General features: G+C 41.5%; 2 protein-coding genes across 2 annotated transcripts; both read right to left on the bottom strand.

The window, feature by feature from the left end:
* Window positions 1-4,411: 4,411 nt before the first annotated feature.
* On the bottom strand, window positions 4,412-7,627 carry hopx (HOP homeobox). The gene is made up of 2 exons (XM_085906384.1): window positions 7,362-7,627; window positions 4,412-4,694 (listed from the first exon to the last, which is right to left on the bottom strand). Exons 1-2 carry the CDS (start codon window positions 7,488-7,490, stop codon window positions 4,617-4,619), a joined length of 207 nt encoding a protein of 68 aa, XP_085762510.1. The 5' UTR covers window positions 7,491-7,627; the 3' UTR covers window positions 4,412-4,616.
* Window positions 7,628-13,572: 5,945 nt separating this feature from the next.
* Window positions 13,573-25,629, bottom strand: sec24b (SEC24 homolog B, COPII coat complex component). Its single transcript, XM_085905496.1, has 24 exons — window positions 25,281-25,629; window positions 22,888-23,505; window positions 22,387-22,515; window positions 21,990-22,115; window positions 21,520-21,603; window positions 21,211-21,365; window positions 20,956-21,140; window positions 20,775-20,877; window positions 19,979-20,105; window positions 19,782-19,891; window positions 19,466-19,578; window positions 19,252-19,370; window positions 18,786-18,841; window positions 18,481-18,687; window positions 18,256-18,379; window positions 18,005-18,163; window positions 17,728-17,901; window positions 17,433-17,543; window positions 17,171-17,346; window positions 16,943-17,080; window positions 16,763-16,867; window positions 16,018-16,110; window positions 15,441-15,544; window positions 13,573-14,183 (listed from the first exon to the last, which is right to left on the bottom strand). The coding sequence occupies exons 1-24, from the start codon at window positions 25,360-25,362 to the stop codon at window positions 14,072-14,074; spliced, it is 3,510 nt and encodes a 1,169-aa protein (XP_085761622.1). The 5' UTR covers window positions 25,363-25,629; the 3' UTR covers window positions 13,573-14,071.
* Window positions 25,630-26,229: the final 600 nt, after the last annotated feature.

Genomic DNA, 26,229 nt, shown 5'->3' with positions numbered 1-26,229 from the left:
CAGCTCCTCCCAAGTCGCCCCTCCCCCCCCCCCCCCCGCACGCACACACACACCACGCACGCCACAAAGGATGTCGAGATGATGCTCTTTGCGCTTTGCGTGACATTATACAAGTTTTGTACATATAAAAGTAAAACTTTGAACTGAAAAAAAAACTGTGCTGTGCTTGACCTGGAAAAGTAGACTTATACAAGTTTTGTACACAAAAAAGTACAACTCTAAAGTGAAAATACCTCTGCTGCCTGGACTAAAATCCAAACAGTAGCAGGCTTTGAAAGTGTAGGCGTTGGATAGTGAAAGCATCTCAGTGGCTACGTGAGAGTTTAAAATACAATTTAAACGTAGCATCCAAGCAATGAAAGATTGAAAGAAACAAAAAAAGACCTTGGTGCCAAAAGTTCACTTGTTGCCACCGTGAATGACAAAGATGGTCAGTCAAGCACAAGCCGAATTAAGTGTCTCTCGGAAACATCTCCACGACGTGCCAAAAGACAATAAAGGTCATCTTGTCCATTTTCTTTCTCACTATATTTTCAGATGATATATCTTAGTGAAGTGAATGATTTTTTTTTTTTTTTATTTGTACCATGAACCCAACGGAGGACATTGTTTATTGGCCGATTTCACACGTGGCTGAAAATAGGTTGAGCACCACTGCACTAAAACAAGGCCAGAAAGTCACATTCATCATTTCAGGATTTCATTTCTATTTCATTTCCTTCAAATAAAAATGACAGCAAGTCGGACGAGGAGTGAACAACCGGGACACCTCCTGTCCAAAGGGGCCGTACAAAGGCCTTGAGCACAAAAGTGCGCACATCCCAGCATCTCAACAGTTGGACGTGGGAGTCTGGGCTCAGAACTGTCTTTGGATTTCTGCGAGGCTTTGAAAGACTCGAGGGACCATTTGTAAAAACTTCCCAACCAAGTTTGTCAATATGGACGCGTCTCACAAACTGCAATTGTACTGGGAAGAGGAGGTGGCATGCCTCTTTGAAAAGTTGCCTGCGTGCGGAGACGTTGACAGGTCACTACAATGTTTCCAAGTGTGGCTCACGAGGAACGCTCCTGTTTTTCCACATTGCCGCCGATTCAAGGTCACAGTGAGACATTTGACTTCAGACGCAAAGACCGATACTTTGATACTTTTAAATACAATTAAAAGGACAGGACAGGAACAAGCTGTCCCCAGATATGAACTTGAATGTCTTGCATGTACAGGTGCAACACGTGCCCAAATGAGATTGTGTGCCCCCCCCCCCCTCCCTCCCTCTCGCCATTTTACCTTCAAACTGTTACTTTGTTTGTTTTGCATCTGTTGAGAACATTCATCAAAATTGTTACTCTGAGACATTTCCAGGCATGTGCTACATGAATTGTTTATATGTTCCCAATTGCTCATGATGACAAACACTTCAAAAACTCTTTTTGTAGTCACTTCTTAGGAATACTCTTGTACTTCTGTCTTAAGCGCTTCTAATCTCGTTTTATTAACTTTATGAAATCTGCACCTTCATTCAAATTTAAGTAGGCCAGGAGCCACAAAGCCCAGGGCTGAGGAGTCAGAGATCAGGTGACTGACTGATTGACTGACCGATGGAAAGACACCTACCCACCCAGCCCCACACCTTCACCCAGGGCCCTGCCATAGAGCATGACCCCTTTCAACCACTAGACGTCGCCAAAGTTCAATGAAAGATTTGCGGGAAACGGTAGCTACAACGACTCAATGTTGTTGTTGTTTTTTTACAGCAGTTTTGTAGCGAGGGAGACTACTTATGTGAAATTGATTCATGCATATCAAGATACATAAGATCTCTGACCAGGAGAACATCACCTCCATCACCAAGAAGGCTCAGCAGCAGCTACACTTCCTGAGAGTTTTCAGGAAGCACAACTCCAACCTGCTGCTGACCTTCTACCGCTCATCCATCGAGAGCTTGCTGACATATTGCATCACAGTCTGGTTCGCCAGCTCTATCGTTGCTGACAGGATGAGACAGCACAGAAGATCATCGGCTGACCTTTGCCCTCCCTGTTGGACATTTACACTTCCCGCTGTCTCAGCAGAGCCAAGGCAATCTCAGAAGACAGCTCCCACCCTGGCTCTGACCTGTTTGACCTATTGCCCTCTAGGAGGCGCTACAGGAACATCAGGACAAGGACAAACAGACTTAAAAATAGCTTTTTTTCCAAGAGCCATATCTTGTCTCAACTCTAACAGACACTAAGTTTGATCACTTATGGTCTACTATTCTTCTACGTACAATTTATTTATGTATTTATACTTCAACCACCACAACTGTGCAGTTGTCACTTTTTTTTTTTTTTTTTTTTTTTAAATATACTTTATAGCTTTATATTGTTGGGGCAGCTCTTATCTCGTTGTACTATGTATAATGACAATAAAAGGGATTCTGAATCTGACAAAAGGTTTTACTCCCTCTGTCAATCAGACACATTAAAAGCACCCCAGTGCGTCCGCCCGTCCTTCGAATTAGATCAATACAGGAAGCGCAGGTCTCAGGACCGAACCTTCCTCACTGTGATCAAACGTATTAGCATGATAGCTGACAGGCTTACGATAAAACTATGATAAAACATTGTGGCTTTAAATTACACATTGAAATAATCCAATCAGTAAACCCTCGCTTTCCTTCTCCACATGTCGGCTTGAGCATAAGGAGAGATGGCTGTAATCAAATTGGATTACATTGGGTTTTGTTTGTATTTATAAATCATAAAATACATCCTCCAAAAGAGAGTGGGTAGAAGTCAAGTGCAAAAAAAAAAAAGCTGCCTCCAAGTGAGAAATTCCTCACAGCTCCGCTTGCTCCTCTTAGCAACAAACATAAACAAGGCGCTGTTTGAATCCCGTTTGCATTTTTTTTTTTTTGCTCCTAAACATCACAACATGCTCACTCAGGACATTTTGTTAGAAGTCATGCTTGGCCTTAAAAAGACATTTAACATTGTTTTATGACGTGTGTGTATCAATTTGTCATTAAAAGATACGTATGCATCTATTTAAGTTGTTAAGGTGGTGAAATGTCTTTAATGATATACTTTCAAAAATAGTATACTTTAGGCACCTTAGTACATCATCAGATAATTTTTAAATCACATATAAAATACATTCATTTAAATAGTATACCTGCATATTGAGGAAAATACTGACCACAATTTGGCAGTAGGCTGCTGGAAGAAAATGTACCCTGAACATTGAAATATATAGGTATTACTGCATTTATATTTTAAAAATGTAATAATATCAAATCATTAACCATATTGCCAGCCATTTAACAGCATTTTGTCTGATCATTCCAAGACCCACCGAATATGGATTAGTTTCTCCCAAAACAAGTTTCTGACCAAAAAGCAGAGCAAACAAGTTTTTTTTTTGTGCTAAAACACCTCAAGCAGAACTTTGACTTAGACATTTGTGTTTGCTTTTTTGAGACCTTAACCCTAAAACAGCAAAAGTTAGACAGAGAAAGTTTTCATTCATTTCCATTTACTCCATAAACTGCCCTCATCTTTCCTCCTGATTACAACAGGCGTCATTTCCTGAGTACTCCATGCATATTTGTGGCATTGACACAGGAGTGCAATTTAGCATACCTGATGAGCAACATACCACCAGAAACACTCGTTGGATGGTTTCAGTCAAGCAGGTTCTCTTTCTCAGCACATGCGCTCACCGCAGGGGACCTCAACCTCCACCTGACCTTCCTTCCTGTAGACACTTCAGAAACTCTTTTAGACACGGCAACATCTCTGCTCACGCAAATGTGTCAGGTGGTATCGGTCATATAGTGTCATACCATTTCTGAGTACTCTACAAGTACAGATGAACAGTATTGGCGTGCATCCATTGTACAAATAGAAAGAACTGGATAATAACAATAAAATCTCTGGCTTTACTTCACAGCATCAAATAAGTGATGTGCCCCCTCTAGGCATTCTTCATGACTTCTTGACTTTCCTGATACGTAAATATTCTTTTTACAACCAATCAGTGGTATTGAGACAGCAAATTAGCTGCCAAAGACGCTCATTGTTGTATATTTTGCTTATCAACTGTACACAAAGCACAGCTATGAGCTCACATCCCATTTACAGACTGGTGGACAATGGAATGACATCACCTGTCACTTGTCTGTCTCGTGATCCAGAGCCGCGTTTCCGACTCGTGTTTCTGTGCGTCCCAACTTTGAGTTGGGCCCGCTAGGCGACAAATAACACATTTAAAGCGAGAAAAGTACTCCCACTATGAAAAAGAAATCCGCGGAAAGATTTCTTTTTCAGGACTTTCCTCCACTTGAAGAAAAACGAATGCGCTTGGAAAGTACTGTACAAGGTAAGTATTTGTACTTTTTTTTGTTCCTTCCCAAAACATGACACAGGCTAGACATTTTAATGCCAAATTTATTAACAATCTGTCACTTCACGTAAATGCGTCAGTTATACATAGTCACTCGAGCACCTATACATTGATGTAAGTTCAAACAGCTTCATACACAAAATAAAAAGAGGCAGAAGAAAGAGATAAAGTTCCAGAAGATAAGTCCAAAAAGGGAATTGGTAGGGCTGGAATGACCATTTGGGGATGGGCCTCAATCCAACACAGAACCCAGTTCAGCTGGAAGACCCTCAGATTGGCGCCACAGAGCCGTGCGCAGCTTGAACCATTTCTGGATGGAACACGGAAGGAGGAAAGTTTTAGAACAATGGTGGTATTTCTTTACCCGTTTGGCCGCAAAATCCTGGGCAAAACCTGATGGACGAGAAGTGGTGATGTAACGAACTGAATAGTAAATGAACAGTCCTGAGAACAGGTGCACTTGTCATTGCCTCCAAAAAGTTTTCAAACAAAACAGCGGCTTCTGTAAACACGCACCAGAAACTCTACGTAGTGTGGACTGAATCTGTGGGTCCAAAGACTGGTTGAAAGTCGGATTTATATCATAAAACAACAATTCGTTTCTTGAAGCTCTTAAATTGGCATGCACACACGCACACCATTTTCTGTTATTAGTGAATTTTTTGCTCATGTTGGCTTCATTCTATTTTGGAACATTACACTCTACGTACTTATATACATATATAAATACAGTAATCCCTCATTTATCGCAGATAATTGGTTCCAAAAACCACCCACGATAAGTGAAATCCGCGAAGTACGGTCAACGACAAGAAGTACTGGGCAGGCTAACGAGTTAGCGGAAAGATGCTAATTCGCGATCGTGCTAACACACGAAAACGGACTTCTACAAGAATGTAAACGAACATTTGGAGCAATACTACATTGTCCTAAAGGTTTAACACGTTTCCTCAATTTCAAAGTTTTATTTTGACTTCTAAATGTTTTTTTATTTATTTATTTGGAAACAAAATCCGCGATGTAGTGAAGCCGCGATAAATGAAACGCGAAGTAGTGAGGGATCACTGTACCGTACGTGGAAATAAATTTCCAGGAACTAATTCAGCGGCAGTTTATTTTGTGTACATTTTTCTCATTCTTCTTTTTGATTGACTACTTGTATGTCATATATGTTCCTGGCTCACATGCCATGAAATAACTAAGCCAAGGTTGACTTGCAGCGTCCACTCTGAACAAGCAAGTGTACGCGGCGCACAGAGGCTGTGGCACATTGTTAAAGGCTGTTTATGTGAAACGGGGAGTGGTGCGCAGCCTGCCTGTTACTGTGCGCATTTGTGGAGTTGAACCTTCCCCAATGAAAGCTTTGTTAACAATCCAAAAACACTGGAGAGGAAATGAAGTCAAGTCTTTTGATCAGGTGCCACATGTGAATCTTGCACCCCACCCAGAACGCACCAAACCTTTCCCGCGCACAAAGAATAGAAGCAGTCGTAAACACCTGTGTGCCTTTTTTTTTTTTCCTTCTTCTTACAATAGTAGATTACACACGCTCACCAAAACATGCAGATACACAGAGAAAGCTATAAGTAGACATCACTCAATTGTCGGTGGAAATAAATGATTTCTTATTGTCACTGAAGGCAATAGAACTTATTGAATGCTTTCCGAAACATTAGCTTAAAAGGCATAGTTGCTCAAGCCATCTCTAATTGTTTTGTAAAAAGAAAAAAACACGACTAATTCAAGAAACAAGAAGAAAAACACGACAAATTCAACAAACATGAAGAGGCCTAAACGTTGCTAGCTTAATGCTAATACATAATGGTAAATGTTATAGATGGGCTAACCAATAACTTCAGCGTGAATGTAATGTCTAATCTGGCAGTGACAGTATCATCATTATGATACACAATGCCACAATTATGACTACAAACCAGTAGTCAACAAGTGGACTGCAGGTCAATTTTTATCAAGTGACAATTTACTGCATGCCGATGTCATAACAGTGTCTTATAAAAGTGTCAAGTGTCTGACTGATCAGGTTTACGTATTTACGCTGCAGCTTCATGCCGGTGCGATGCTGTCAAACCCGGGCGAACTGGTTTGTTGGCTTAAGATGGAAAAAAACAAAATGCATAACTTGCAGATGAATGAAAGTGTTTTAAAAACCCGAGGTAAAAGCGAAACAGCGGGTGTTATCCATCCAGCAAAATCTTGCGTGTATGTAAACTTGATTATTTACATAGGAGATGAAGTTGATGGTGAGTGACACCGAACATGCCCGCAGCACTTTGTGAAGATAAAGAGCATTTACACCTCCAGAGCCTGTTAAAAGCTTTTTTTTTTTTTGGTCTCCCAACATTTAGGCATGTTTTTCCTGTGATAATACTTTTGTAATCAGCTTTCGATTTTATTAATACCCCTATTTAGTTTTCTGATTCATACTTGCTGACTAGAATAATTTCAAATTTGTGAACTAAAACATAGTACAGGCTCTGACTCAATTCCAAAACTGACCACAAGGGCGCTCAGAGGGGCCAAATGCTTGCGTTCTATAAACCAAAAATATTTTCAATCTAAGATGGAGTGTCTTGTTCTAAAATGACACATAATGTATCATATGTATAAAATACAATAAAAACAAACATTATGCACGATTAAATAACTGCTTAAATTCAAGTGGTAGTCAAAATTAAACAGGGATAGTTAGTCAATGAGATTACGTACATTAAAGGCACATCATGTGTGTAACATAAGTTTTTTTTTTCTATTTCATATATTCGAGCAATGTGTTGATAGAAAAAAACATTAATATTCGATATTTCCATTTTTTTAAATTAAAAGTAGAAAAGTAAAGTTTTTGTCATGATGAAATAGATAAATAATTTCAGCTAAATGCTAGAATCAAATATATTGACGTATTGTATAAACAGAACGTATTCCACGCATTCATCTGAGTGGTTGGAGAAGGACTCACCTGCGTTTCCTCCTCCGATAGTCCACACTCGGCGGCGACCAGCATGAGCGTCGTGTCGTCAGGATACTTGCCCTTAAAATTCTCCTCCAAAACTTTGATCTGGTACTCGGACAGCTTCATGCACTCCATGTTGTGTGCTCCGGAGGTTCAGCCCAGACTGGTGGAGCAGGTCGCTGCCGCCAGGAGAGAGGGAGGAAAGCTACGTGATCTGCTGTGTGTTCACGGACGTGTCTCCGCCGCCCGCAGGCGTCCAGCAAACTGACTGCTGTCCGTCGGTAGGAGCGCGCCTCCGGTGGAGGCGGAGCTATGACGTAACTGAATATAGTGTCACTTATAAATGAAACCCGGCTCGTGATGTCATCATTTCTCTGACAGTCACTATGAGGAACTAGAGTTTTGACATTTAATGACAAAAGAAACTGTATCGCATAAAATATGCAGACTGACAAGTCATTTTCAAGGTGCCGAATAGAGGACTAGCCGAATAAAAAATAAATAAATAAAAAAAGACATAAAATGCTCCCAAACCAATTACTGATTTTGCTAGCGACTGTGTTGCTGATGAAGCCAGAAGTTCAAAAAAGGAATCGTGATGATAAGAGCTCAAGTGTGTGAGAGTCCACAATGGACAGTGCACATGACAAGGCTGCCTGAGTAAAAATAACACAGGTCGTGACCCTTCACTTTCTGCACTGTACACTCAATTTGGGAAACAATCCCAGGAGATGGCTTGGTATTTTGTGCGTGTGTGTTGCCATTTCCTGTGTGTAATCAACAAATATAAAAAATAATCCCAAAACATTCCTATTTAATAAAAAAAGAGGGGCAAATATAAGAAAATAATTTTTGACAAATTCCGATCAGCCGCTTTTAAAAATATTGAGGCATTGTGACCCAAGTGAAAAGCACAATCATAAGAAAGCGGAACTTTAATTGGTAGTTGTTTAATTGCAAGTTGTTTTTGCCATTTTTCTGTTTAAAATTCAACTTAACCCATACGAACTACTGTCAACTGCGGCATTCTTACTCATTAGCGAGACACCCGATAAGAAACGACGCGTGTATTGAACACACTTATCTGATGTGATTCACTCGCACATTTTGGGGAATTGCACAAGAATCTAAAATCTGATACATGTACATTTCATATTTATAACTTGAAAGCTGAAGACCTATATGAAGAGATATTTTACATATGATCATCCTCATTCCACCAATTCCAACAACTTTGTCACGTTCCAAATTTCAACAATTTATTTCCATAGCATTTAAGTTTAGCAAAAGCGCCTCAACGTTTACATTTAATTTCGAAATAAACTGCATTCTGCAGTTCATGGTTTTGTACAAGGAAAATAAAACAACCTGTGAGATGGTCGTCATGACGACAGAGTGTGCCTGAGTCACAATATTTCCGACGTGCAAGACGTCATCTCAAACACGGTTTGTTGTCACACCTGGACAAGTGGCAACTTTTTCACAACATCATGTAAGCGCATTGTTATACTCCTGCAAGTTTTTTTTTTTTTTCATCCAATATAGTAGACGCAGCTTTCAGTACACTACTGGCTTTGACGAATAATATTTGACTGCTTTTAAAATGTGTTTAAAAAAGATTAAATTCGATTGTTCAAGGTCACATACGCATATCTGGTCCACCCAAATGTCATTTGAATTGAAAACGCAAACTTAGTGAGTCAACTATTTGTATTCACAATGTGTTTCCCTAATTACAGTGGGCCGATTATTTTCCCACCGCTACTTTTTTCCTCATGCAAAGTTAACTGCTAATTTGCCTCCCAGTGGACCTGGCAAACAGAAGCTAGCAAAACAAGGCCAAAGCAATCATTTGTCATGCGAGCCCATGATGATATCAAACAATCTGCTGTTGATCAGAAGGAAACAGCTAATAAATCTGAGGCACACATTGGGCTTGTTTTCATGATGTACTCATATTATGATACGGGCACAACTGTGGTTGCTGTGGGAAATGGGGGAAGCCATTGGGTGAGCCCCCCCCCCAGTGACTCATTATGTTCCACGAAGGAGTGCAGCACATTGACATTACATAATCGCCCAATCCTGGTCCTCCCTTGTCTCCATTCCAGGTTGCCCACCCTCCCACTCACTCAAGCAAAACCATCTGGGAATGCAGAAGCAGATTCCACGTGTGTTTAGCATTAGCAACAAACTTATATGGACGTGGAATAATGTACAATATAGAAGTGCCGTGACTTTTGAGATCTTAAATGACGCTGGTCAATTTTAATTTTGGAGATATTTGAATTTTTTCAATGTGTTGTAACGGAGAAAAATCTAAACTTGAACGGATATAGCTTGCAAGGATTTGCTCACTTCAAAACGGGCAAATTTCTATAAGATGTAAAGTATTCTATCATTTTTCTACGCACACACACATTATTCAAAGGACATGTTGGTTCTTGGGCCACAGGATGTTCACTGGGCCTCTAAGGAAGTTCTAAATATGTATGGAGCAGGCTGAGAAGGAAGCAAAGACTTCCTGAGCCTAAAGCCCAGATTCCAAAACAAAACAGAGGAAGCCTTCACAAAGTCGCTGTACAAAGACCAGAACCTCCACAACTTGGCTGAAAAAAGAATGTTCCACGTCAGACAAGGTGGAGGAGGAAAGCCCCTCACTAGGTACGTAACTTTTGCTAGCCAAGGTTCAACCCTTGTTTTGAGTGGCTGGAAATTGTGTGACCACATTGTCTCAGTGGACTTTCAGTGGGAGTGCTGGAGCTTTTTTTTTTTTTCCCCCATTCCTTTCATTTGGCCTACTCTTACCCCCAATGTCCCACAACATTACCTCCACTTATTGTTGTAAACAAGCTCTAAAATTTAAAGCTCTAAGCATTCCCATTTGAACTTGAACCAAAATTCAACAATATGCCTCATGTCATCTTAAGAAATATTGAGATTTCAGCATCTAAGACAATGTTTCTCAAACTAACTAAAAAATACTTCATATGGGAAAAAGTAGATTAAAATCCAACAGATCACATAAATCAAATGCAAATATAGTGAACTTAAAAGTTAAATAGTACAGAACTGTAATGAGCATGTGATTCTTGTGCCTACCACTGTGATTGGCTAATGTGAAAAGAGGCGGGTCTTGGTTTCAATTCACAGGTTGTTTTTTTTGGGGGGGGGGGGGGGATCTGTCACAGTAATAAAATAAATGAATAAATGATTGAATAAATGCATGATTAAATAAACAGGCAAGTAATTTGGTCGTCGGGGTGAGTGGCTGCATGTTTGTATTGCATGAAAAATGACAGGAAATGTGAATATTTATTCCCAATCGCATTTTGTTTTGCACCCAAGTCCTAGTCACTTGTTTTCGAGTATCTGCTAATACAGTTTTGATCCAATACCACGGCAATACATTACAAAGAAAACCGAAGAACCAAATATTTTAGTTGAATAAAAGATTGCCAACATCATTTCTTATATGGCTGAAAATAGGCAGTGGTTCGAAACAAGTGAACACCTACTTTTTCTTGACTTCAGCAGAAAATAAAATCATACAATTCTCATATCCGATCATTTCCACCCGAAATCATGTCATTGGCCTTGATTTCTACTACTTCACAAGTCAATTTACAAGCTTACTACTGACGTCATGAACATTTACAGTGTGTTTTAATTGGTCAAAAAAACAATCCATTCAACATTAGAAGTCAATGGAACAATTTCTCCTCAGATAAGAACAACTTGGAAGTCAACCAGTGTGTTCTACAGTAACATGCAATAGCCTGTTTTTAGTTTGACATGCTTCGGAATTGAGGACATGACCGTGTGGTGGAAGTCAAAGCCAATGAGAGGAGAAAAGCGGCAATGAAAACCTCCGCTGGGGGTTCTGAGGTCTCCACCAGCGGCGCCATGCTCGCAATTGATCCTTGTGAAGTGGTTCCCGCCTGCGGTCGGTTTTGGGAGGAAAGCAGAGGCAAACAAACTCAGGCCGAGACTGCCCCCCCAGGAAAGTCAAGGGGGGGGAGCGACGGGGCGGGGCCGCCGTCAGGCCACAGGGAAGCTGAACAAACAGCAGCGATAAGTAAGGAGTGACGAAAAACAGGCATAATTATGAAAGCGGAACGAGAGACAATGATGTTGTGGTGAAATCTCAAGACAAAACACCGGCGCATTTAGAAAAGCCCAATGATGGCCCTCGAGGATGGTAACAAGGCCCATGCTGTTTATCTTTCCTCTGAAAAAAAATAGAGTGCTCCTTCTGTGCATTGAGAAGTAAAAACAAATGCTTTTGAGAATCCTGAACAAATTCACATGAAAGTAAGTCATTGTGCTAAAAAGGAAGGATGGTAGAATGATACGGATAGCTGGTATGTTCAAATGGAAGGTTTATAGCTTACAAGTCACTGATGAAAATTCTCCGCGTGTGACTCGTGAATTTCAACACAATTGTCCTCTGATTTCTTGTGAATTTTACATTAACACAGCACTGACTGACTGTCTTGACCATAAATCCGATGAACAATAAGCAGGATTAGCACATCAGTTCCCGCTGGCCCCGATTTAGAATTTGTAGAAGCAAAAGACACTGTTACGCAAGCTAAATCTAGCAAACGGCAAACTTAGCAGCGTTGTGCTTCTATCACATTTTTCTGTGTTGTTCTATGTCGTCAGCTACAAATTACCGTGTCAAAACTATTTTGGGATGATATATGGTGAAATAATTATATAACAACCTAGTTACAATTTAGTGGAAATTGGACTTTTCAATTTGGCGGGGGGCCTACCAGTGTAATATTATTGGATGGGCCAGGAGACCTTACTTGTTATGTTAGCTTTGGTGTCATCATCACCTTTTCGACTTGGGCTAAATTAACAATTTTGAACACCTCTCGACTGACAGTGCTAGCGACATTGGCAGGTTTAGCTAGGTGTATTTCCAATGTCTTTGGTTTCATTTGAATTGGGTGCAAATAACTGTATGTTAACATGTCCAACCATATAAATAGTTGAAAACACTTCTGGTATCAATATGTCGTAGCATCAATGTTAACATTTTTGGGTTTATTAGCACAGAGATGAAACTGTCTTTTCCTATTTTGTTCATTTCATGTCAGTTCACTTCATTCACACTTGTCTGAGAAGCAAATATAAAAACCTGAGAGTTCCTTTCAAAGGGGGTTTGAAGAAAAAAATAAATAAAGGTGTCTTGTATGAGCACTGTAATTTCTTGATCTTGTCAAAGAGGGTTTTGTAGGAAAGAAAAGACAGGGCAGCAGACAGGTTTTGGGGTGTGCGTGAAGATTTGAGGCGTGTCGAGGATTGGACCAGTCAGTGGTAATGTTAAATATAGCTGACAGCACAGCATGCTGGAAACAATGAAACTTACTAAGAGGACCTGAACAAATCCGATTTTGGGGTAAAAATATGCAAAGGAGAGGCCCAAGTTTGAGATTTACACAACTATTACGACGCATTCCCAGATGGATTTCGACATCGTCTTCCAGTTTTCCATCATTTTTTACTACTTCAAAATGGTTAGAGACTGTTATACGCATGAGTGGTCACACCCCTTCGCCATTTTCGATTTTCTCACATTTTTCAAATTTTAGTTTATTTAGCCACCACTTGCTGTTGTTGATTTGCTGACTTAAGTGATTTTGTTTGTAAAATTAAGTTTGCATAAAGTAACATTAAAACAATAATTTTTCATCTTTGGCACTGGAAATTGGCACGATTGATACATTTCTAAGTCCAATTACATAAAATCTAATAACATACAAATTCCCTTCAGTGATTATAAAACTATATTAATCTTTTCAATTCAAGTAAATGAATTATAATATGTATGTATGAATAATAAAAATATTAAATGATAAAAATAATTAATTTAAAATAAACTAAAACTTTTCTATTTGATGCAAAGTGATCACGCCATTGGTAGGTTATTGCTTGTGCTGGACTTGGGCTGTTGCATTTTTATTTTTGTTCGGGGGGGGGGGGTTGCTACATTGACCTATTTTGACAATGAAAAAAGCTAAAATGACTCTTAACAAGCTTTTAGGAGGTTTGAACAGCACAAACGAGCTGTTTGTCATCATGTTAAACTTGCTATTAAAATGGCTGCTAAAGTGATGAGATAATGGCAGCTGTGGCAGATAGCGCATGCAGCCATGGGTGCTTTTTGTCAATGAGAATGGTCGTGATTAAAAGTCTGCCAGGGTTGGTTTTGCCATTTTTATTTTAAGCTGCTTCATAAATTATCGCTCGTAAAAGATTTCTTTTCAGTAGTTACAAAGAGGATAGTACGCTTAGCGCTGGAATGGGTGGGAGGGCACTTGTTTGCTGACAAAGGAATTTTCTGTCGCCCCCACCACCTCCCATGATAGGTCAGTGACAGGTAACCAACATCACATCGCTACCAGTTCTTCCCGACAGGAAAATAATCTTCCATAGTGCAAGTCAGTAAAATGCGCTTCATCTTCAGTGTTTTCAATCCAGACTCAGTCAAATTTTGTGAAAACGATAAACAATAAAGGACAGCACGACAGCGCTACGACAAAAGTGGCATCTTCTTGGCTCCGTTTTCCCTTCTAGTCCCATTTGGAGAAGCTACGAAACAGCGGGAGAGGTTTCTTCGTGGGGTTTCGTTACCCCCCCTTGCTCAGCTCCCCTAGCGTGGTCCAATCATACTAGTTTCTTCAACAATCCTGTGCTGGTGACTAGGATACCTGCTGCTGGATATGCTGCAGGAACTCACAGTAGGAGGGTGCTGACTCAGAGCAATCTTCCACCAGGTGCTGGAAGAACGTCGCTTTCGCTGAAGCATCATCCCTAAAGGTTGAGAAATAGTCAGACGTTTCACTACCTAGTCAGAATAGAAGTGTACCTGGAATTTGGTTAAGGTTTGATTTGGTCGGATTTTGAATATTGCCATTTTTTCTTTCTTCATTTTTATACGTATACTTCAGTTTCATTCAAATGAAGATGGGCCATACTGAACTTATCTGTCTTGCATTTAAATCTAGGTTAAAAATTCGGTCTTTTAACTTCCAAATATTTTTTTTGCCCAAAACACACTTCTTGCCACTAAACTTTATTTTAATTGACCACATTTGATCCCTACTTTGCCTATAGATGCCATTACCATTATCTGTTTGTAAATGCTTTCAAATACTGTGTACCTTAAATTATGTGAAGCACATTGAGTGTGCATAAAATGTCAGCCGAAAATACGTGAATATGAAAATATATGTATACCGAACATAAAGTTGCGCCTCCTTGTCTTATTTCCTCAAATACACCCCTCCACACAACACCTCACATGACTAGGCGCAACTATGAGTGTTTACTTCTTGAGTGAGCCACACCCAGCGCAGCGCGCGTTCATTGGAATATTTATGAAAGCTTTTGTATAGTGAGTGTGAGTCTTTGAAACACACACAATGGGTGTTTCTGAAACAAGTCGAGAAATGCCGTAGATTTTAAGAGTTCGAAAACGGCGGATCAAGCATCAAACCAATAGCCTCTTTTTACCATGGTTCACGATTACGAAATCAAGTCCCTTCAATAAAGATAAAAGTTCACAAGAGTAAACCTGTGTCAAATCTCATCCGTCATTGATTGTTAATAGGAACTTATATCAGTCCATGTTGTACTTTTGGATTTACACAAAATAATTGAACATGTCCAAGATACTGTAAACCTGCATGGTATTTATCTGTCCAAGTTTTAGACCACGACATTGGTGAGCAAAACGACAACAATGATTGCTCTGGAAGGAGAAGGAGGAGGCGGCGGCCCAAACAATAGACTACCGAGGAAGCAGTCGCCCCCGTTCACGGACAAGAACTTCCTCTGAAGTAATCACTGCGATTGTGATAAAAAGATGACGGGAACACACGCGGTGAGATTCATCAGTCGCCCTTTTTGTTTTGCAAGCAATTCTGTATAAGTTATGTCAAGCACGTCTCCCACAATGAGACAAAAGTACTGGGTCCTATGTGGTGTGACACAGGACTTTATGTGGCACGTACCAAGTAGGAAAAAAAAGGTGGACAATACCAAGTGACATCACGTTTGACCACTTACTTGACGACATGCACGATGGAGCTGAAAGCTCTGTTGTCCTGCAGCCAGTCGAGGAACGCTCGCACCCTCTCAGACAACGGCGTGCGCAGCTCAGGAATGCAACTCTGCCAGAAACAGCATCACCACAAACAGCAATAAAAATCAACAACAACAAAAACACGCTTCTCAATGCTGCAAATGGGATTCAGCCGCACAATGCGGTGTAGAGGGTAAAAAGGAAGTTTGGAATGTTTGGCATGTAGGTGGTTCTGGAAGGCATCAACCTGCCTTGTGAAAAAAAAGAGACAAATACGCTGACAAATGGGGTCCACCCAGTTGGCCGGAACATTCTAGAGGTAAAAAAAGCAACAACAGCAGGTCTGATTTGCTGCACTTGCTTATTTTTCTCTTGACCCCCCCCCCCCACACACACACACACACAAACATAGAGCACCTTCCAGTAAAACTCATGTTCACAAGAGCTCACCTACATAGCTTTTGCTTTTAACGGCAGGGCCTGGTCACGATCTCTTTTTTTTGACACCAACTCAGCAGGCTTCCTTTTTAGAGTAGTTTGTAAAGAGCTGGTCTGACTCACCATATTAGGGGGGATTGAAGCGTAGTTAGGGTAGTTCAGAACATCTCGGATGAACATCTCATTGCAGCATTTTCCAACCCAAAGGTAAAACACCTGCACAGATGTAAGAGATAAGCAAACGTTTTAAGGATGAAGATGAAAAATGCATGACACACAATTGGTACGTTACTAAGCACTGTCTGCAGTATAATGGCATTGGTATAATATGATATCCACTTTCTGTGTCAGGAATAAAAAGCAGGTAAATCCTTGTCTCAGCAAAAGGATGCAAAAGCTGAAATGAACAGTGACAAACTAAGTCTTTGAAGGCATCACTGTTGAGCAGTAAAAGGACTCTTTAAATTTATGGTTCTTAACCTTGTTGGAGGTACCAAACCCCACCAGTTTCATATGCGCATTCACCGAACCCCTCTTTAGTGAGAAATAAATTTTTTTTTTTTTCAAATTCAAGACATAGACGTTTTTTTACTGGTGCACAAAATGAGCCATGCATGAACATCACCTTGTTGAAAGAACAAAGCCAACCCAACGCACAAACTCACAACAAATGACATACCTGCAAATCAATGTAACTTGTGCTTTAGCGAGACCAGTTCAAATATGCGTCATCACGGATTTACACAACATTCAGGTGCGTTCGGACCTCCGCAGCGGAGGCTCTGCCGAATCCCCGAGACCGACTCACCAAACCCCTAGGGTTCCATCGAACCCAGGTTAAGAACCACTGCTTTAGATGAATACGTACGCTGCCGCAGTCCATGAGGAAAGCGCCATCTCTGCTCAGCCTCTCGGCAGACAGGTGGAGGAGCGGAGGCTGCGGGACCAGCGTGTCGTTGAGGTGAAGCGCTCCCTGCAGGTACAACACAGCGATTACAATCAACTTGCTGAAGGATAATTCCTGTTTCCGCTTTGTTGGCTTCCTCACCTGATCAGACATGTTGTCCAGACGATACAGGTCAGGGTGTACCATCCGCATCAGCTGCTGGAGCGGCTGCGTCTTGAACTCGCACATGGCGAAGACACGCTCGTCCAGGCGTGTGCTCGTTCCCGTACGAAATGCTATCTGTGAGGAAAAAAAAAAATTGGCCGCTGTGAATCTAAGCAGTGCCGTGACAGGACACCAAAATGAAGTTTGCGAAAAAGCCAGCAACACCTGTTTGAGCAGAGAGAGGATGTAAAGCGGGAAAAGGCGCATTCCAGCGGGCACCACAAGGCCAGACTGCTGCAGATTGGACACGTTGTTTTTGTAGGCGCTCAAGAAGTCCACCGCTGCGTTTGTCAAGGCGTCCCGAGCATCCAGCAGGCTGGATGAAACGGAGCGGTCGATCGCTTATTAAAAAAAAAAACAACAACATTGAGATTAATACCAAACATTTAGCCCACAAAAGGTCAGCGGATGTCCAAAGGTGACGCACCCATGTTTGCCAGCAGGCAAGTAATGGCCTGGATATCGGCGCCGGCGTACACGTCGCTCAACTGGTTGACCACAGGTAGACAAAGAGTGTGGACCCGGATACGCCGTTTGCCTGCAATAATACACGGATGCTCGGTAAGATGCGATAACGCAGCCATTTGACATCTAGCCATCGACCTTTTTCCATGTCCATTATGAGAGAGCAAAACGCCAAAACGTTGGAGCTCAAACAGGTTTAAGCATGTGACTCATGATGGCCATCGCAAAATGAATTTTGGACTTCAAGACACTCTTACCTTTACTGGACGTGTAAAGCAGCGCCGCCTGAAAACACGCCAGAGAAGAGTCAACCAGCGAGTCGTCGATCGACATCTGGACAGCGAAGGCCGAGTCCGGGTTGACGTTAGCGAGGGACAGCAAGTCGGTGGAGCGCACAAAGAAATTGCCGTGGAATGTGTGGATAGATAAACCTCAGGGCAAAAAAAAAAGTAAATAAAATAAACGATCATCAACTGTTTCAAGCGGCACAGTGGTTAATATACATATATATATATATATATATTGGAGGGCTACCTTTTGTGCATCGTATTCTCATGACTGCCTCAAAGCCCAACTTCCTGCTGAGGTAGCGCTCAAGATCCTTTTGGAACTTCTCCAACTGGGCTGGGTTGTGGATGTGATGAAAGGAAGGGTAGTAGAAGATGCTGCCCGCAGAGTACTTGGAGATGCACGCTGGAAACAAAAAGTATTGGGGGAAAAAAAATAATAAAAATGAACAAGTGTTTGACACGCCTCAGACCATTGTGGAAAGTTCAGAACCTTACCAAGCGTAGCCAGGTCAGCGTACTGTGAGCTGAGAAGAAAAAGATCAACACCTATCTGTTGTCCTGAGCAATCCAGTGCAAATTTCTTATAGAAGTCTGTGGCGGGTCCAAGATGCTGCACTCCCTGCAAACACAAGTGTGTATGTGGGGTGGGGGCTAAAAATAAGCCTAACCGCTGATCGATCAGTCACGTGCCAGCATCCTTCTCTTGCCTCCTTGCTCTACCTTGGCACTGGAGCGCTGGCTAGGGTCCTCCCTGGACTGCAGTGAGCCGACGCCCAACGTGGGAAGCTTTGTCTGGAACACGCTGACCCGTCCGCCGGTGGGTGACATGAGCATGAAGGCGGCTTGCAGGGCAGGGCCCAGCGCGCTGTGCATCTCCCTGCTCTGGCTGAACATGGCAGGGAGGGAGGTCAGCAGGTCTTTGATAAGCTGCGTAAAGGGGACGCAAGAATATAATTCACCCTTAGTAAAAGAACACGCACGCAAACACAAATGTAATGGAAGATTTGAATAAGTGAGCTACCTACCTCTTTACTCTCCTTCCAGTTCACCATTAGACTGTCATGAGATGGTATGAATACATCTGAAAAACGTCAATACAATATTCCAATTAGGGGACTTTTTTTATTGGCTTGCCTACAAATACCAGTTTGGTCTCGAGACTACCTGCCATCAAATGTGGAACTACAAAGGTAGGGAGGAGTAGTGCGCTACCTATTTCCAAAAATCTTTTTAAATGAGACATTCTGTATTTTGCTATAATGTGATATCACGTGACAGCTACTTGTCAAGTGTTACCTAATTAGTGATAACCTGGTGGGTGGGGACTGTGGTAAAATTCTTTGTTCTTGAAGAGGATAGTTGAAAGCATGGTACAAAGAAGTCATTCGAAAACTGGAAGTTTTAAACGTTTTCGAATGTCTCCTTTAAACACAGAGTTCAATGTCATAAAGCAAAAAAAATGCTGATAATGAAAAGCCAATCGCTCAGTACCGTCAATATCAGTCACCACCAGCATCTGAGGCTGAGACAATCCCTCCTGGAGGTTGTAGAAATGGACGCTGCTGTCAAAAGTGAGGAATCCCACTTTGGTACGAGAGTCTCCGGGCAACCTAAGAAACACCACAACTAGTTTTTAACCCCTATGATCTGTTTTTAGGTCAAAAAGCTATTTCTATTTGATTTTATTAATGATCCTGGCACTCACTTATCCAGATTGTCTAGGAGCGACTCGCAGAAATATTTCAGGTAACCGCTTTCCACTGCACTCTGTGAAACATCCAGCACGAACAGGTAGACTGCTGGCTGAGGGGGGCGTAGCTGTTGACAAGTTTATTATTAGAACTGTGTATCAAATTAGTATCAAATTACACTCAGTAGCCAAAAAACTTGGTACAGCCCTCATAACAGTGTATCAAAAGCAGCATCAGCAGCTCTCGCTTTGCATCCCATTAGCTGTATGAAGCGAAACGAGACAACCATCTAGTGGACAAATGCACTCAAAGCAAGGAGGCGGTCCTCACCATGTAGTCTGAGGAGGCGATGAATTCCACAGTGGCGTTCTGGACTTCAGGTCTCTTGTGGGGTTCGCCGTATGACCTCGTTACCGGGTTGTACATGAACTCATCAGGTACTAGAATATAAAAGACAGAACATGAATTCAGCGTGAAAGGTAGCTGAGCTAAATTAATGAAGCAAAGTTGCATGCACGTTTTCGTACCATCGTTGACCCGATAGCAGAGGTTACACTTCCACCGGTGCTGGTCCAGGAAGGTAACAAAGGGGTTGATGTAGGTGCGGCAGTGGCGACAGCGCACAATGGTGTTAGACGTGATGACTGGTAGTTGCTGCAAAAAGACTTTCATTAAAATGATGTTATTTGGTCAAATGTGAGGTAATGCTGAAAGGGACATCTGGTCTCTGTCCTGTTTCATAACAATGTTGCTAATTTGCATAATAAACACTCCCGCATATTGTAGTTCTCTTGTCTTGTGGGGAGAAAAAAAAAAAGCGCTTCTTCACATTGTCCTGCTTTCATTGCTGCTGCCACTCAGTCTTGGAGAGAAAGCCAAACCTTCTACTTTTGCAGCAGGTCACAGTTAGTATGACTAAAGTTCACAAGCTTCAATTGATGTCATTCTTGTACTATAGAACCTCCAAAGTCAAGCACAACAGCATCTTCTCATCTTTTCCATTGGCAACAATGTGAAGAGAATTAACATGTTAAGAGTCAAACCAGAGCCATTCTAAAACCTTTATGAACGCTACGGACAACATTTTGATCAATTATGAACTAATACTATCTGGTGTATAAGTACATTACAAAAAGGGTTAACTGGGATAATAAAAATATGATACTAAACCTACACGTTTTTAACTGATAGTTTTGATACTGATTAAGTTAGCTCGAAAGATTTGCTGCTTCTAATGTAAATTCTAAATTATACAACTTCTCGGCTATTGGTTATCGTTTTTTTTTTTGCGGTAGCCTTTCTAATTTAGAGCTCCGATCCCACCTGTAGATCTCTGAAGGGGTGAAGGAGGAGGCCAAGAGGCAGTCTGGCCTTATTGAGCAGAGCCTGCGTTTGAGGAATGCTTGTCAGAGTACACCGGAACGTCCTTACAGAAGAGTAACATGAAGTTTATTTGCATCCTTTAATTTAAAAAATTTAAGAGGCGGTTAAAACCTTTACGTACTGTGGGCTGCAGTTGACCTTTTTCAGCTCGGAACTCAGGTTGGGTTCAGGGGCCTCCAGAGGTCTTGGGGGGAGGAGATTCCTCTCCTGCAGCAGGTTGAGAGGCCTGAGCGCCTCAACCTCCAGCTCTGGGACCCCACTCAGACCTCCAAGGGCCGCAGACAGCTGAGACATGCTCGGAAAAGGCTGCAGGCAACTCAAGGAAGTGAGTATGGGAATTTTTTGTGCTGTCTAACTCATTTGACTAAATTTGAACCTGGGAGTACGGCTGGTAGCTCGTCGGTCCAAGAAGGTCCTGAGAAGCTGGCGAGTCTGCGAGTGAGGTTGGTCCATGCTGATAAACCGGCTGTGCACCGGGGTAACCATAGCTACTGTAGTGATTGGTCATATTGGCGGAAGCTGGTACAGAATCTGCACGAGAGTTCAGTTTGCCATCAAATAATGACTAAACATTTTCTGAATTAGATCCTGTTATTTTAGCAATGACATTATGACAGTAATATATACATTTCTTTAAAAAAATATCATGTCAAATTCACAGAGGACTACTCTACCCCCCCCATACCTGGATAACTGCCTCCTTCCAGGGAGTCATAGCTGTTTGGCACCGGCGACGCACTGCCGGTGGTGGACGACGATGTGTCACCTCCTGAAAAAGCATCAGTGACACAGGAAATTACATCAGGAAATGGAAATACAAGGTGTGAAGGATGGTGGCATTGTCAGGAACAGGGGGAGCAGGGAATAGATTATTTATTAGTTTTACTGCTTGGGTTATGGATGTGTGTCGTTTGGAATATGAAAAAGAAATGTGAAATATGAAAAGGAAAGAAAAGATGGTTTTGTTCCACAACAAATCCCAGCTGCAGGCCAGACAAACTCAAGGGATCCAATTAGTGGCGACTAAACCGGATTTATAAACTGGGGGATTATCTGATCTGGTTGGTATACTTAAGACACCTGAATGGAGGAACGTGAACAATGGAGGTTAGTTGGCTGGAAAGTGAATGGCAAAATGTTACATCAAAAGCACACCTGCTTCCTCATCCTCTTCTTCCTCATCGTCATCCTCATCGTCCTCCGAGCTGGATGACGAGGCGGCTGCGGTTGGACCCGAGGCCGAGCTAGCGCCACTATTAGCGCCATATCCATACTGCATGCCTGATGAAAATGGGAAGAGAGCAAAGAAAGCAAGCAGGAGTGATGTCTTCTTACACTTACATGAATACATGACTTTGAAACAACTTGTAAGGTATCTTGGCCAAGGTCAAGAAAAAGGCCCTCAAGATTACTTTGACAAATTTCAAAGAAAATTTTAAGAAGGTGGCAATGTTAAAGTAAAATAAATTCAGAAAAACTTTTTTGATTGGCCAGCAACAATGTTAAAGCAATAAGCCTTTTTTGGATTATTTGGTGACAATGTGTTATTTACCGTCATGGTGGCTTGGTGAGGAATGCAGCGATGTGGCCGGTGTTCCTGAGGACGGTTGCGTTCCCTTTGTATAGGAATGGTAGTTTAGAGAGGCATGATGGTCGTAGTTTTGGTGAGCTGTGTTTGCGACTGCGATGAGAAAAAGGACAAGAGAAAATGATTTGAAAGCGTATTTTAAATTCCTGTTTTTTGTCGTCGTTGAAAGTTTGGAAGCGGACGAAATGGATACAGTGGTGTGGGCTGTTAAAGAACTCATAACAATCTGTGAGGGCTTCCTGTGTGTGAGTGTAGTTTGCACGCATTTGTTTTGTCTGGATATTCCTGTTTCGACCCATCAAAGACGTGAATGTCAAGTTCACTGACACTCTAAATAGTCCATAGTTGTGAACGTGCGCGTGAACGATTGCTTGTTTTAATGTGCCCTGCTTTAAGCTTCACAAACTATTCCATAATAAATCAAGTCACAAAGCAGAACAACAAATTTAAAAGACCAGCTCCTACCTGTGCTTCCTTGACCATTAACAGCTGGTGCCATTTGAGTGGGAGGAGTCTCTTTGTACCCAGGGTGCATTGCAGCAGGTGCTGCTGCTGCTGTTGTTGTAACGGGACCTGGTTGGAGGTTGCTGTACAGCGTCACTTCCGGCGTAGTGGAAGTCTGGCTAGAGACAAGAGTGCCATACTGGCTCGTCCCCGACGCAGATGGGTAAGAAACGATAGGGTAGACAGGAGACTCAGGACCACTAGGTGGTGCCGGCAACAATGTAGGCTGCTGCTGCTGCTGCTGATATTGAGCTGACGGTGCATGGTATGATGTCTGTCTGTAATAACCTGCTGGAGTGGCACAGGATGGAAGCTGCTCCTGGAACCGGGCGTAGTGGCCGCTTGGCGGCGGCGCCGAGGAGTGTATGGCGACGGTGTCTTGCTGGGGTGTCAAGCACGGGGGTGGTACATGACGGTGATTCGGGTAGCAGTTGTTCACATGTTGAGTACTGTTTGTGGCGGGGGGTTTGCTGGACACAGCGGTGCAGTGTGACGGGATGGTGGGGTAGTTCTGTTGCTGAAGTGGGGCTCCATAGTAAACCATGGTAGGATGTGTGGCGGTGTATGTCTGAATTGGACCTAGGAGATAAAAAGCACAATTAAATGTAGTGGGAGAAGATAATAAAATAAAAAATATATATATTTTTTGTATTATTTGTAGCAGTCATATAAAAAGAAATACCAAATACAGCAGCTCTTGTGATAGTAGTTAAATGTTTCCCAATCTTTATTGAGTCAAGGCACAAATTTCACATTCATGTAAATACTACACACAGAAACAGTGATCTTGTCTCATTTCACTCACACATTTTAGCATCAAATCTGCTCCAGTTAATTGAACATAAAGCATTCATAAAGTACATACATGAAACCATGACTTCCGGTTTCATACAACTGGCAACAGGTTTCGCAGGTTAATTGTACATAAACTATTTAACTGAATTAATTGCACATTATCATGCCTTTGATTTCACAGTATGATCCAATTTATGAGTAACTTGATACAAAAATCATTATTTTTGGCTAATATTAAGCATTTTTGGATATATGTCTTTGATAGTGTTCCTTGAGATTTGTTTCATGGAAAACATTTATATTACTAGGGCTGCTCAATTATGGGTAAAAATCTAAATCACCATTATTCTGTTCAATATTGAAATCCCGATTATTTACACAATTATGTTTTTCAAATGGATAAGCATTTATTGCACATGTTTGGAACAGTATTTGTTGAACAATGTTTTAAAAAACACTCCTATGGAAAAGTTCTTTTTCTACACAAACTCATCCAAAGTTCAGTTCACAAATTTTAAAATGAACTTGTCAGTTCATAGTTCATAATTGAAATGTTATGAACTAAGTTTATGATTCCATATATGAAACTTTTATAGGTCTTGTGTTTAACAGGGTTTTATTTGGATGTCAAAGAAGAGGAAAACCTGGCATCCTTGAACGAAAGTAAACGGTAGTGGTTCAATGTCCCCAAAATGAACGCGTTCACAAGAAACGTCCACGGAGCAAAAATGCGCTACGATCAGTTCACGTTCGTCCAAACTATCAACCAGTTAATAAATTTTCGTTCTTTGTAAGCGTTAAGGTACCACAACCTGACCTGGATCTCCACACACGTGGGGGCGGGGCGGTGGATTTGCGCATGCACGTCTCAAAACGGAAACGCCAAATAATCGTTTATCCTCGATGAGATCAATTTTGAGGTTGTCTGTAGCTAATATCGTGATTATGAATACAATTTTGATTAATTGAGCAGCCTTAGCTCTTACCTCCCTAGCTTAAAGGTTTGGAAACCCTGTAGTCAGGTAGTTTGAACGCCTCGTATGGAAGTCCTGCACCTGCTCCCAATGCTTATATTGCCTTTCATTTCTTCTTTCAGCTGCTTTGATAGTGTGTTAAATTACAAAGGAGATGCTAAATATCTGTGAACGTACTTAGCTGCACGCTGTTAGCTCAGCAGCTCGATGTACTACTAATCCAAACATGTCTCCAATAAGAGTAAATACTTATCGACACACTGGTTACATTGATGTCTGGGACAAATTGTTCAATTGTGCTTCTTTATATGGCGCAAAGTTAACAGCTTGCTTGCCCATTGACGCTAGGCTAATGTTAGCATCCTCGTTCAAGTTGTTAGCATCAAAATAGTCCTTAAATTGGCTTACATTACGACACATCCCAAATGTAACACTTAATACCCTTTGGTTGTGTTATTTTTATTTCCAAGCTAAGTTGAAGTAAATACACGAAGGCTGAAAGTGACGAATATTCAACTATTCCATTAGCATTAGCAGGCTAAAAGCCAAAGAAGCTGGCTAATCGCATCATCTGGCCTGCTTTACCATTCTGTCGAGGGGGAGCAACTCCACCGTTCGGCGCAGGGGTCTGACCGTAGCCCAAGTAGCCGTTCGCTTGTGTAGACATCACTTCGGCGGCCCTCCCGACCTCACAGATACACTGCTGGGTCCCCCCTCCCAAAAATAAAAAAATCACATGAGTGTCACTCGGCGCCGAGCAGCCCGAAGCGTACGTTCCGCTGTCGGAGAGGCCTCAGATAGTAAACGAACACCCGGGTTTGAGTTGGGTCAGTCAGTGCGCAAGATGAGTAAGGTTCGGGAGAGCCGCGGACAGGATGTTGACAAGCCTTCACCGTCTCCTGCTGGTCCTTTCGGTGCGTTCCATGACAATCGGAATGTAAAGCTTTCAATTGAAAACTGAAACACCCTCACTATTGAAATCCGACAAGATGTTTTTTTTTTCAATATAACACCCTTACTTTTCAAAAGTGATTGAAAATCATACAGATGAACATTAGTGCCCATTACTGGAACCCTTTTATGATTTTTGAAATACGACGCCTGTATTCCGTTTGACCCGTACACCAGTTTAGTTGTATCCTGCCATCTTCCGCACAACAAAGGTATTACATTACATTACATTACATTACATTACATTACATTACGTGAGATCACAAAACCAACAATGAGGAAAGAATACCATTATAATACAAGGCATTCACATGTTTATGTTTTTAATCTTTTTTTTTTACAGTTTCATTTGTAACATGTTTTAATGTGTCACCTGGAAGTTTCAGGTACAGGGAAATTATAATCTGTGTTACAATTAATGACAAAAACCTTGATAATTTTGACATTTAGTGACCTCTTGTGGTCAATGTAAGCAGTCACTTGACAGTGTGTGGGGCTGTGTACACCACTACTTCTATTACATATTATCCATTCATATATTATTTAAAGAAAAAAAACCTTACTGGTACATCTGTTTAATTTG

The sequence above is a fragment of the Syngnathus leptorhynchus genome, chromosome 2 (genome assembly GCF_054491065.1).
Source record: "Syngnathus leptorhynchus isolate UIUO chromosome 2, UIUO_Slep, whole genome shotgun sequence".
In the NCBI taxonomy this organism is placed as follows: domain Eukaryota; kingdom Metazoa; phylum Chordata; class Actinopteri; order Syngnathiformes; family Syngnathidae; genus Syngnathus; species Syngnathus leptorhynchus.
Note: the sequence above shows the minus strand (reverse complement) of the source record. Positions and strands in the feature narration are given on the sequence as shown.